The sequence below is a fragment of the Drosophila suzukii genome, chromosome 3 (genome assembly GCF_043229965.1).
Source record: "Drosophila suzukii chromosome 3, CBGP_Dsuzu_IsoJpt1.0, whole genome shotgun sequence".
NCBI lineage: Eukaryota > Metazoa > Arthropoda > Insecta > Diptera > Drosophilidae > Drosophila > Drosophila suzukii.
The window spans coordinates 77286263-77299880 of record NC_092082.1 but is presented as its reverse complement, the minus strand read 5'-3'; the positions used below and the strand labels follow the sequence as shown (position 1 = coordinate 77299880).

Here is a 13618-nt window from a genome sequence, read left to right as displayed (position 1 = left end):
CTTCATTTTATCTTAATGTGCTAATAAATTTCCCAGAGAAGAAATCTCTGCCAAAAACCAAATAAATTTACTAATACCCACGGAAAAGGGGGACTTGTGTCCCCGAAAATGAAATGGAGCGCCAAGTAGTTGACTGAGTGGCATGCGTGGAATCGAAGAAATGCAATTAAGGCAGCCAAATCATCTAGAGAACCGAAGCAGTTGGTAGGGCCTTCCCATCCCGCATGATGTCTTAAGTGTTTAAGTAGCTAAACGCCTGACAACCGGAGAAGTTATGGCCCGGCCTGCAGTTTGAAGTTGGCGCGTGCTCCGCGGACCGACTGCACCCACATCTTCGAAAGTATTCTGTCAACACAGCGGATAGATATAGAGGAGATCCTCTGCCGATCTCCACTTGAGAGTCTGGTGCTGACAATCCCAATTTCGATTTCGATTCCACCCCCTTTCGAAGGGAGGTTCTCTGCTCTATCACCTCCCCGAATGAATTGTTCAAGTGAAATTGCCCTAAAAGGGTTCATGCCTGGGGCTCGTAAATTTGATAGTGCTCAAGTGGGGAACTGGCACCTGAGTTGACTATATCTCGGAACAATTCATTTTGAATGGTTTTTCAAATTACTAAACTTGATATCTCAAGTTTTATGATCGTTTTGATGGAAAATCGCAATTAATATGACATTTACGACTCAAACAGCTGGGAATATAGCACACAAGATGTACAAAGAAACTTTCGAATTGAATCTGAGATTAAAGTAACATTTCTTTTAATAGGACTGTACTGAAAACTAAAGGTCAGTCGGAACTGTGCTATTTTTCATTCTACGCTGTACGCGCCTTTCAGGCGGTTACCACCCTTAAAAACTGCCGCCCAAGAGTCCCAACCATATATGCAATCTCATATGCATTATTTTGCATGTCTGGCGAGTTAAGGAACTGAAGCGTAAAGGTCAAAAGATCAACGGTTTTGAGGAAGGGGCGTCGGAAAAAGGAAAGGGAGGGAAGTTTTTCTAAAGAAATTCCCTACTTTTCCTGTGTTAATGCTCTGGTTTCGTTTTCGAAAAATGTATGCAGCATTTGCATTTGTCCATTGTCCAGTTCGCTGATTAGGCGTGAAGTCTGGGATTTGAATAAGAGTTTTACATTGGGTGCCAGAATGCAGTTACTTCTTTTTGGCGGGAAAAAGTAAAAGGTATACATTAATCTAAGAAAATGGTTGAAGTTCTTAAGTAAGTTTAAGTTTTATTTGTATTCAATGGGTTTGAAAAATAATACATATATAAGAACTACTACAACTTTCAGTTGATTTAATATTTAATTTAAAGTTATTGAGGGCTAATCAGTTTTGGTTATATTGATTTGTCTAAAGCTGTATTATATGTGAAAATTCAAATATTTGTTAAGGTAATATTTACCTAAAATTAAAAATCCAATTTTGTATGACCATAAATGTAAATAACCTAATCCATATTCCAGAAGTTTTCTCAAGAGTCTCCCAAAAAACGAGGTCAACATCTCCTAATTAAGGTCACTTCCATCCCAGCTCCCTAGACCATCAATTTTTCCCCAAACAAACAGCCTTACAACACGTTCCGCCTTATTATGACCATGCGAACAAAGAATAATAAAAAACAGAGCAAATTCTACTACCCCAGCGGGGTGGTCGAGAAAAAATAACACTTAAAAAATTTGCAAACATGTTTTGCATACAGCAAAACCGATCATCAAATATTCGCATGCAATCAACGGTAATCTAGGTAAATTTTCACCCAGAAAAAGGTGCCCAAGACAAAGCCGAGAAAATGTCCAGAGTGCAACCACCGATCTCGAGACTCGGGGGATATATAGTATCCAGCTGCTTGGGAGACCCACGTCACGATCACGATCATGGGACAGATCTTTTGTGCAAACTAGAGCGAACAAATGCGAGTGCGAAAATCTACCCCATAATCGTAGGGAAAATCCAAAATTAAACTTGGCCGGACAAAGGAAAAATGTGGAGGGGGGAAAATTCAAATGTTTATTTGCGTATCGAAATGTGCAAATTTTTCCCATTTTCTGTACCTTGAATATTCATAAAACTCTTGAATTTAACAGTTCTATATTTTTCCCAAGGGATGGGGAATTGTCCAGCGGAAGTGCATGAGATCCATATATCCAGTTAACTTTCGCTGACATCACCTGTCCAAATCGAGTGCCCCAAAAAGTCCAACACGATAATTGGTGTCATAAAAGTTAGTTAAATCATATTGGAAGTCAGTCAAATCGGTGACATTTCCAAATTAGAAAGAGCCGCAAACAAAAGTTGTGGGGCGGGAACTCCATTGCGTGGTGATTGCTGCGACCATTGTTTTGATGACACGCCAAATGGTTTCTGTTTCGAAGACCATTCCACCTGTCAGCCAAATGGACAGCGAACTGAACACACAATTATCTGCCGAATGACGGGGGTGTGTCAGGTGGCGCTATAGCCATGGATGTCCTATATATGTACTATATTTCCCGGTACTCGGTAATAATCACAAATTTACAGCTCGTCGTGGGGGACAGCGTTATGTCATTTGAGGTTGATTTCTGATTGCGGCAATTATATGTAAATTAATTACGGGGTTTTAGGTTGGGCGCCAAGCGAAAGAGATACTCAGATACCCAGCCCAACCCTAAACTGCAACTCGCTTTGGCTTTTGGCAAACTAGTTTTGGCATGCAAATCAACAACTGCAGACAACTTGAGATACCATGTGGCAAAGCCTTTTTCGTAAGTGGCGGAGACAACTCAATGGGGTCTGTAAATGTTATGCTCGATTGAGGATTGAGGATCCCCAGCCGAAGACATTGTAAGTGAGTTAACATGAAATGGCAGATTCAGATGCAGATTCGCTGTGAGTTGGAGATGCAGTTGCAGTTGCAGATACAGTTGCAAATGTGCAGCTGCCAGCGATCGAAGTGGCGCGATCATGTGCAAAATGTATTTTTCTTTTTTCGGCGGACTACCATTTCGCCTCATGGGAGCACTTGACACGAAGAAATAATTCCATTGAGTTGGCAACTATGCCGGGAATCTCGAGCGAGACAAAATTAGACAAGAAGCGTGATTTACGGAACCCTTAAATCACATGACAACAACACCACAGATCGGCACAGATCGAGAATCGAAGAGCAAATGCGATGACAATGTCTGGGCAGCACATGTGGATGGGGATGGGGATCTGGTGATCTGCGGAACTGGGAATGGAAATGGGACTCTGAATCTGATTCAGAATGGGCCTGAAAGTGGGGCTGGCACTAGGAGGCGGACAATGACAATGATACTGATACCGAACCGATCGATCGACGCTTCCCCTTGGCAGTCCCACTGATTTATGGCAATGCAAACGGCAGACAGATCAGACAGTCTGTAGAGTAAGAGATCAAAGCAAATCAGACAGTCTGCAAAGCTTTATGCCCTGGTAATTTTATATGCTTGTGCTAGGCACTGATCATCGATCACCGATCACTGATCGTGTGACCGACCACACTGGGGTATTTCCAGTCAATAAAAACCCGACATGTTGTTGTTTACCTATTAAAGAACCGAGATGATTCTATCAGCCTACCAGCTTACACGACGTCCCGTCTTCCGCATCGCTGTGCTTTTGCCCAAAAAACAATACTTGTTTACCAACGTCCGAGTGACGATCTTTTCACACCTCTTATGAGTCCCAAGAACAAGTTCTTTGGATGACTATTAAAAATGAGTCTTAAATTTGGCATCACATTGAACTAGACAATACCTTTCCACCTTTCAAGCGAAAAGAATCCCCTTCTTAACTTGAAAACATTTTAAGCAAATATTGGCGAATATAAATTTGCATTAATTGGAGTTAAGCAGACCGGCACGAGATGTCGGCGTGAACCTGTTTATAGATTTATTTATTTCGTCATCGAATTTGGGAATATTTTGAAGATGCACAAAGGGAAACCGCAAGAGTTGTTTGGGGATTCTTGGCTGATGTTTGTATTTAGTCATCTGCGCAAAACAGGTTCCAAATTTAGGCATTGTATTTTGCTTAGATTGTTCTTGAATCTCATTAATATCCAGACGATAAATGTTAGAATCTACGTCCCAAGCCGGGTATAAAAGCTCCATTCAAGAGCCGGCATTGATCAGTTTAAAGCGAAATTTCATTGTCATTGGAAGTTCTCGAATCGAAAGTGAAAATGCGTTCTGCGATTTTATTTGGCCTGATTGTGTGCATGGCTTTTAGCCTGATTTTGGCCTTGGAGGAGACTGAAAAACAATCTAACGATCTTTCTGCTGTGGAAAATAACATTGGCCGGGCTGTGGAGTCCGAGGTGCGAGCTAAGCGTCAGCTTGGCTTTGGAGGATTTGGAGGACCCTTTGGCGGATTTGGAGGACCAATTGGCGGATTCGGAGGACCAATTGGCGGATTTGGAGGACCATATGGCGGATTTGGAGGACCAATTGGTGGATTTGGTCCTTACGGAGGCTATGGTGGCTACGGCAGATACGGTTACGGTGGCTACGGAGGATATGGTCGCTACGGAGGATATGGACGTCACTTTGGTTAAACCTGTAGCTAAACTTTATCCACCAATAAACTAAGACTGAAGTATTAGATTGTGTGTGTACTTTCCCTGGTGCCGGGGATCTGCAGAGACCCAAAATTATCTCGCAACTTGACCTCGTCCCTAGAAATGTGTGTGACCCAAGGCGACGACGTGTTCAAAAGCGACAACCTGGGGGCTGGGGAATATTTTAAAAATAAATAACCGAAAATCTCCATTTATTTATTAGTTCGTCGGCGGGGTCTTGCTCCTGAGCCATGCTAATTATAAGTCCAGGAGGGTGTGTTTGTTTATGTTCCACGGGCTGTCACGATCTGTTTGCCTTCTTTTAGAGCACTTTGCAGATCGCTCCTCCTCCAGATTAGGCGGCTTGTGTGGGAGTTTCGGGGGCCTTGCAGCAATTATCACGTACGATTGTCATAATTATCATCTGGATTTTATTAGCTGGACCTCTGGGCCAATCTCTGTCTGTCTGGCTGGGTGTCTTTGTCTCTGCAAAGCAAGAGAAATGTGTAAATATTTGAGGAATAAAATAACTGACGTTTTTGGTGACTTTCTGCAAAGCTGCAACCATTAATCAAGTTAACAATTAAGCATTTAGCAGTGGGCTAATCAAATTTGCAGCATATGCGTTAAGTATCCCATAGAGTTTTATTGGCTCACCGCAATGATGTACTAATCCCCATGTAATCAACATGAAAGCTAGGGATATTATCCTCGGTTCGTCTGTGCATACTAATTTGCGGGAAATCCACCAATAGATTCTTATCGAGGGTTCGAAGGTTCGAGGGGTTCGCGCAAACAAAACGCCCAACTTGTGTGACTTACCCCAAAACATAGAACGCCCTCGATTGAGGCAAGATGGAGTGGGCCATGGTGGTGCTGTCATTGTTTAATTGTCAATAGACATCGGCTTCTATCAATATCATAAAAGCTAATAACTCTCGGTTGGCTGGACGAGCCGGCAACTGACAACGGACCTGGGCCAACCCCTCGCTCTAATCCCACCGGATATGCTCAATCAAAGCTCAAAGTGGGTGGGGGTGGGCTCGTTTTGGAGGTGGGTGGCTGGGGTGTGAGCTGGCCAACCTCAACCTGTCTGTTGGGGGTTGCTCGCTAGCTGGAAATCATCGCATTTCATTCATCACTTTTCGCCTTTTCAACGCGACCAACCCTCCACGGATCCGAATCCGAGCAGGACTTGGACATGCTTCCCTTTTCCCTTTTTTTTGGGCTGGCTTGTTTTGATATTAAAATTGCGTAATTATAATTAACCACATGTGTGTGTGAGTGTGTGACGGGGGAAGCGGTTTAGCATGTCCTTTGACTGCTTCCGCTCGTCGGTTAAAGTTACTTCCTCCCGTTAGTGTCACGTGTGTAACTTGGTAAGCGATCCAGGGGAAGTCCCCCACCTCTGCCCCTGGGGCATAATCCATAACTTAGCCGACTGTCAGGCAATTGATACAACTTCCCAGCCGAGTCACCTCGTAATTAAAAAAGGAATATTTTCATTTTAATTAGAGCTGCACACCTTTTGGGGACTGAGATTGGGGATGTCAAATAAAATTAAAAGTTTTAAACTTGATTAATAAAAAAAGGGTGTTGAAGGAAATCAAATTACCTTATCTAAAAATGTTGAGAAATTATTCCTTAAAATAAGCAAGTATTTCTTCCTATGATGTATAAATATATTAACTTTGTTGTTGTAGGAGGTATAGGTTTGTTTATAAGTCATGCTATATTAAAAGGTCACCCAATAATTCATAGTTTATTAACCATATTTCATTTGAGTATCATTATTCCATGCACCGAGTATAAAAGCCCTTTCAAGATCTCGCTATGTATCAGTGAACACAATAGTTCTGTGCTTTTCAAAGTTAAAATTCGTTTATAAATTGTGCTTAGGCTAATATAATTTCTAGCTTTCAGTCTAGTCCTTGGACAGGGAATAACTTATAGTCTGTGTCTGCTCTACAGTCATGGATATTACTTAGTAGTTCATATTACTTCGGTCGTCCCCATAACAATAGTCGTTCCTTATACTCAAGACCTACCTTAGATTTCCTTGATTCAGACTCTGTTTCTAGACTTTTGCTACCAAAAAACGACCACTAAATACTTTAGACTTGTATGTTATTTTGGAATCTTACTTGGGAAATTACTCCCATACCAAATTTTACTCTTACTTTTTTCAAATCGAACACATTTATCAAGTAATGCGTATGGCCCACAAATTCCCTAATTGTAATTAAGCATGGGAATCCACCACAGTAGAACTTGGGAAACCATGTAATGTGGCCAATAAAACTACAATGCGTCTAGGGTTTCCTACGCCGAGCTCAACTGTGGAGGAGTGAGAGATGGGGAGATGGACCTACGAGTAGGAGTAGGAGTTCGAGTCCAGGGCACCGACATTCCAGATACCAGATACCAGAAAACGAAAAAGAAACGGAGACAGACAGGGCCGCAGATGAGAATGGACTTGCGCTGGGGGATTACAAACGTGTTGCCATTAGTTAACTTCAGCTTTGATTGATTTCAATTAATCTTGGACGCGTGTAATTAATCATTGAACACTTTAATATGGTTAACAACTCTTGACCAAGCAACGGTTAAAAAGGTTCAACGAGCAACTGAGGGAACAGGCCCAAGACTTTTGGCTCTGGCAACTGACAAAGTGACTGACCACAAGAAAAATTGTTGGATAAAGGGGGGCATTGAGGGGGTCTGCGGTTGCCGGGGCAGCCGCCGCCAAGAAAAATGGCCAAGTTTGGAAAATGCGTTGGAGTAATAGTCGGTAACGAACTCATGTGGATGGATTTCCATAGCCCAGTCCCAGAGGCAAGTCTACGGACTCGGCCTCGGATTCAGATTCAGCCTCAACTCAGCCCCCGACTAATTGTACTTAGATTTCGCGCCACTTTGGAGAGCTTTGTGGTCGTGGCAACGTGGAAAGCGGTTCGCGATTGATGGCTATCAATGCCGATGACTTATGGCCGCAGTCTCACACGAGTCCAACCAGCAGACCTGGCAAATCCATCCATCTATGTGGCACATTTGACTGCAGCTCTCCTTGATTATCTTGGCTTTTCCTGGCTATTGATTTTCCCAGGCCGAGCAAATAGCTCTGGGCATCGAGAAAAAGTCTACCAAGCGAAATCATCTGGTAAGGTGTCATTAGGTGGGTTCCAATCGCCTTCTCTAAACTGAGCTATCATAAGAGCTGTGCCCCCCACTTAAGGCGACCACAAAGGAAACCATCCATCGGAAACCAATTGAACGAATTTCACACATGGGCGCTAATGAATTTAATGAAGTCATTTTTCTTTAACCGATTTACAAAACTACTTACAACTGGCGGGGCCAGTCAGTCCGTCGCCCCAGAACAAGCGAGTTCATAATTTTGCATCATTAATCATGTCCCTAACAAAGAGATCCCATCCAGCCACCAGAGCGATCCGAGATTGACAGCCGGCAAAAGGGGGAAAGTAATTTAGGCAGCCAGCTTAGATCGCAGTTTGGTCGATTTGCCGCTGGGAAATTAAAAAACAATTGTTAATTATTAAATTTTAAATTTTACACTTGGCCACAAGCGATGCCCATTTCATCGGGGGCTATTCTGGGAGCTGTTCCGCAGTGGAGGACGGGGCCAATCATTGTGGCTCTGGTCGACACCTCGCTGATGAGATCATTCATCACCGCCGTAACCTGAGTGAAATGAGTTGCCATTGTTGCGGCCTGCAGTTCGGACAAAAAAGATTTGGGACCTGAAGGAGAGTCATCTCTTTTGGCATGGGTTCAGTTTTCAGTTTGACTGCTCAATTATCACCTTGATGGGTCTGCAGGGGCAGAAGGGTCGTGGGGACCCGCAGGGAGCACCGAGAAAGTGTTGGATTGGGGATACGGTTGTTAAATGGATGATGCGATGAAACTGGATGCCACTTCCGTAATATTGCCAGCCAGAGTTGTACAACGCCTAAGGGCCTTCAAACATACCTAACCTATCATACTAACGAAGTAATCAGATGTGTCTTTTTATATTTTGTTATTAAAGGCCCTTCAACAGAGAAACATTTGTATCTAAAATACATTTTTTAAGATTACACACATATATTTAGATTAAAAAATCCAAATCCAAAAAGAAAGTTTTATATTCGAATGTCCTGATTACAAGTATCACCTTCTTATTAAAAGAACTGCTAGCTTATCTTTTAAGCTGTATAGTTTTGAACCACTTTTAACCCCAAAATATGTAAACAATATTTTATAAATAAATATATATTTTCTTAATTTATAAAAATATCACAAATGTAAATATTAAATCCCTGTTTCAATTTTTTCCTCCCAATAACCTCAGCTTTAGTGAGTACCCTCTGTGCCCGACTGACCTAAGCCAAAATTGCGTTTTTCTTTCGGCTGACCAAAAAAAGGAAATGCGATCACGACCGCAAGCCATGCGCTTCATTAAAATCGGATTATTGTCCAGCCAAATGAAGTCCTGCCGAAGGACCCACAGCTGATCTGACCAATGTCCCCGGGATGGCTGACCAGTGTCCGATTCCCACGATGCAGCCGTGGCTATAAATCCCCGAAAGTCTTGGGTCGTATGCAAAAACGCAAGACGTCCGAGATGGAATTAAAATGGAAATGCGTATAAAATCGACCCAAAATCAACCCCAAAAACTCGGCGGAATCTTGGGCGAAAAACCCAGGTAATCGGAGTGGACAAGCGGAACCCTTTTGGCGCTGCCATAATATGCTGTAAAATTTTAAGAAAATCGAGCAGAAAATTCATAGGGACGTTGGACAATGTCCAGAGATCCTTCGGGGGTTGATATGCCAGCGATCCGAGATTGTCACCGCTGTCTTTGGCAAAGGTTAAGTCCAGCTCGCTGGACACTCGAACTTGAGTTCAAACTGCTACCTGGGATGCTGGGCATCTGGTCCAGTGATCTCTCATTGTTAACGCCGCCGCCTCTGACCTTTGGCTGTCTCACGCAATTAGGCAAACTTGCCGGGGTCAAAATTATGTACATATTCCATTTGAATATTTTGCATTAATCTTTTTGCATACAGTTGGCCGCTTTTCTTGGGCCTGGGCTATTTTGTTTGCCAGGGCCGCCTCCCTTCGTCGTCGGATTTGAATAAGTGCTAATGATTTGTGACATGCCTCAGTGTTTTATGCGCCAGCCAAAGGCTTTTATGGCGAATGTTTAATTCATGGCTCCACCTGGGGACGTAGGCACATAAACAAGGCGGAGCGCACATTATAGTAGCTCGTACTAAAAAACCCACAAGGGGGAGGCCCGCATGTAATTACATACACACACAGAAAGGTATAGACACGGATACATCGACAGGGGCTGACATATGTGAGCAGTGGCCGACCTTTGACATGCGCTCTCGAAATACATTTCGAGTGGAGCACAAACACATGGGCCCACCGCCCCATCCGAATGTACACCTACTTTGGTGGGTAAGTAACTACATACATGTGGCCAAACGAACCCTTAACAGCTTTGTGGCTCGCATGTCAAAGGGGATTCCCTGGAAAGGCTTCCGACCAAATGCAATTCCGAATGGACAAACGCAAGCTTAAATAATTGCAGTTATTTTTAATTGATTCAATGGAATACATAAGACGAATCACGCAGGAAATATATTTAACAAATAAATATTAAATTAAAAGGAAAATAAGTTAGGACCGAAAATGATTTGGTCCGCCACTTCTACTGAGAAGGTTATTAAAAATACTATCTTAACAATATGACATTTTAAGCCAGCAGTACAAAGAAACTCAATATGATTGTGTGTTTTACTCACAAATTAGATTTCCAAGTAAAATATATTTGATCAACAAACAAAACGTTCCCTTAGCTGATTTGATTGTGAAATAGATCCATCAAATGGTGACGAAACCTCATCAGCTCCTTGACAAAGTTGTTCAAAACGATAGATTTCCCTGCTGTTGGATTCCTTTTTCTTTTTGGCTGGCAAATTTTACATTTGTGTACGCGACTCTGTGCAACAGAATACAATTTCAGCATTTTCCAGCACGACCAGCTCCACTTTCACAATGAATCATCGGGCTAAAAACAACAGCCAGCAGAGGGAACTTTTCCTGCAGACCCACTGAAAGGATGGTATAGGGGTGGGGCGATAGGGTCGGGAGAGGGCTTTGAAAGGGGGAGGGGATGGGCGCGTGTTCGTCAGTTTAACCAGCATGACATGGCCCGGTCCATTGCGGTCCTGGTCTCTGGCATTTTAGCACTTATTCATAAAGTCCTTGCCAGCAACGGAAGACAAAAGGAAAAAAAAGGAGAAAAAACGCCAGAGAGAAGAGGAATTACTAAAAATTTATCAATGTAAAAGTTGGTCGGGTGGCTAGAAAGCAGGAAACAAGCAACAATGTAAATTATATGCCAGTTGGTTTTGCCATTTTAGAGGAGGTCCCGAAAGGGGGTTTTAAGGGGCAGACTGCGAGTGGCTGCACCACAGCTTTTCCTTTGTCCGGGAATGGGAGCAGATCCATGTAGGAACGAAATATATATCTCTCTACGTGCATATGCTTAAGAGCCAGCCAAAGTCCTTGGAACACGGAGCAATATGCATTCGAGTGCAGCAGAGCATCCACATGTGGCAGGACAAGCTGCAAAGAACAATGTTGCATATAGCTGAACAATTTTGAAAGTTATGTATATGTCTTTAAAAAATATGGAACATATATCTCATAAGTTTCTTGCAAATTACTTATTTTTTGCTTTGTAACTTATAAAAAAGAGCTGAGTTGATTAAACACCTTAAACATGTTGAATCTCCAATATAATCAAGTTTATCTTGAAAGTTTTTCAAATTATTTTACAAAAAAGAAGAAAGAAATAACGAAATCCTTATAAATATTGAACCTCCAATATAATCACGTTTGTCTTAGTAATACAAAAAAAGTAATACAAATTATTTTTTCAAAATATTGTCATCTAAACTATTTTTTAACCATTTTATTTTACGACTTTTCCAATTGTTTAGGTACGTGATGTACCTGTTTTCAATTATCATGTTCATCTTGAAAATAGTAAAAATTACCTTTTCAAAACTGTAGCATTAAATTTTTCGAATAAAATTTAAGTTAAAAAAACAAAAGTATCTTAAAATTCTGTAACTTAATAAATGCAACATTTATAGAAAGTTAGTTCCATTGTTGGTTTTAAACTTAATTTCTTTTAAAAGCACAAGATGACCTTATATAGTTTCTAACCTAAACGGATTGGATGGCTTTGAAATGGTGCCTGTCTGTTGATGGATATTTTATATTTTCACCGTCAACCCGGAATATATTCAAATCTGGCCAACAGTAGTTCAGCATACAGCTCTTTCCGCCCAGCTGGGCCCCCCAATTTCCACCCTCCCCCCTGAGGACCACCCACTTTCAATGAACTGTCCAAAGCAGAAGAAGAGCACAAAAAATGGCCAACAAGGGGGCGGAAAGGGGGAAAAGAAGGGTGATGGGGGAGGTGGGGCCTCTGTGGCAGCGAGTGCAAAAAGGCGCTCAAATGGGGTTGTCAGTATTTAACCCACAGGGGTTGGAGGTGCCGGCTGACTGCGCGAACTCCGCAGAAGTCCATGTAGCTCGGGGGGTGGTGGGTCAAAGTGGGTGGGTGGGTTACATACACGAGAACGAGGACTCCTAACAAGAGGTGCCGAGGAGCAGAGGATTAGGTTCAGAGGGGATCCCCCGAGCAGGGGGATAGGTGGACCGGGGGGATCGGGAGATCATCGCCACAGAGACCCCACACATAAGTCACATGGCCAGAAAGAGAGGCGCTGCCAATTGAATTAGACCCTAAACGGGGCTGCCAGAGAGAGACATCTAGCGGTGCTGATAAAAAGCCAGCCAAACGCTTTTTGTTCCTTTTCAGCCGCTTTTTGTGGGGCAGAAAAAAATCAAAACGAGCGAAATTCCGATACAGTTAATGATAAGGCATGGAGCCGAAAGAGATGGAGCTACGTTAGAGCGAGATATCAGTATATGGTGGCGGCAGAGGCGTGGCCTTAAAAACTTGACGAAACTCGGCAACTGAGTGGAAACGAGTCCAATTGGAGGTGGCTCTCTCTCTTATTCGAGTGCAAAGTTGGGGTGGCATATCGTTCATCATCCAATTGTACGTTTGCACTTCGCTCTGGCCTTCCCATGGCCTTCCCACCCCTCTCGCTAAAGTACCGACCGGATCCCGAGATCCCGACACCAGAGGGCGCCAGACTCCGTGGCCCGTTACGCCCCCCTGGCGGGCCAAAAGGGGGCGGGGGAGTGCAAAGTGCGGTGGCCACAATTTGGCCCTTTGGACTGGCCTGCAACTCTTGGCTTTGCAGCCCGAGACGGCGACACTTTTCCAATATTTTCCATTTCCCACTTACCACTTACCATTTTCCCAGTTTTTCACATTGAAAAATGAAGTGGCGACAGTGTGTTGCATGGCATCCAGCGATTCCCTTAAGGTCTCCACTTTGTTGCGTGCAAATGGGCGGTCGTTAAATGCTAATTCTAAATGAAACCAAGAAACAACAGTCGGCAAATGGACATATCAAGTTGCGCGAGGTGTCCTCGTTAAGAATGAATTCAATTATCGTTATGATTTCATGTTTTGGCACTTCTCCGGACACGTAAACAAAGTCAGCCAAGTAAAAGTCGCTGCCGAGGAGCCAGCCGCTGCCTGATCCCATTAGCCCGGGGAAATTATTATAATTATATTACGGCAGTCAGTGGGCTTCAGTTGGCCACGGCCGGTAAAGTTTTATTTAGGGGCAGTCCGAGTACATTGAGCGTTAATAATACGATGGCTTTTCGTTGCGCGACATTGGGGTCAGTATCGAATGGCCACTGGTTACATAAATCGGTATCTTAAAGGCCCCTAGCAATGCAAATTTATAAGTAATTCTTTGGTATGATTACTATTCATTGAAACTCATCAATAGGCAAGTAAATCCAATTTAATGACATAAAGTTTGAATTGAGCAAGACTATAAAACGATAAAAAGAAGCTATAAAAGTTGGATTACTT

The 13618-nt window shown here is 42.9% G+C and overlaps 1 protein-coding gene across 1 annotated transcript; it reads left to right on the top strand.

The window, feature by feature from the left end:
• The first annotated feature begins 4143 nt into the window (after nt 1-4143).
• On the top strand, nt 4144-4612 carry LOC108019261 (shematrin-like protein 2). Its single transcript, XM_017087062.4, has one exon. The coding sequence runs from the start codon at nt 4194-4196 to the stop codon at nt 4563-4565; it is 372 nt and encodes a 123-aa protein (XP_016942551.3). The 5' UTR covers nt 4144-4193; the 3' UTR covers nt 4566-4612.
• The last annotated feature ends 9006 nt before the right edge of the window (nt 4613-13618 follow it).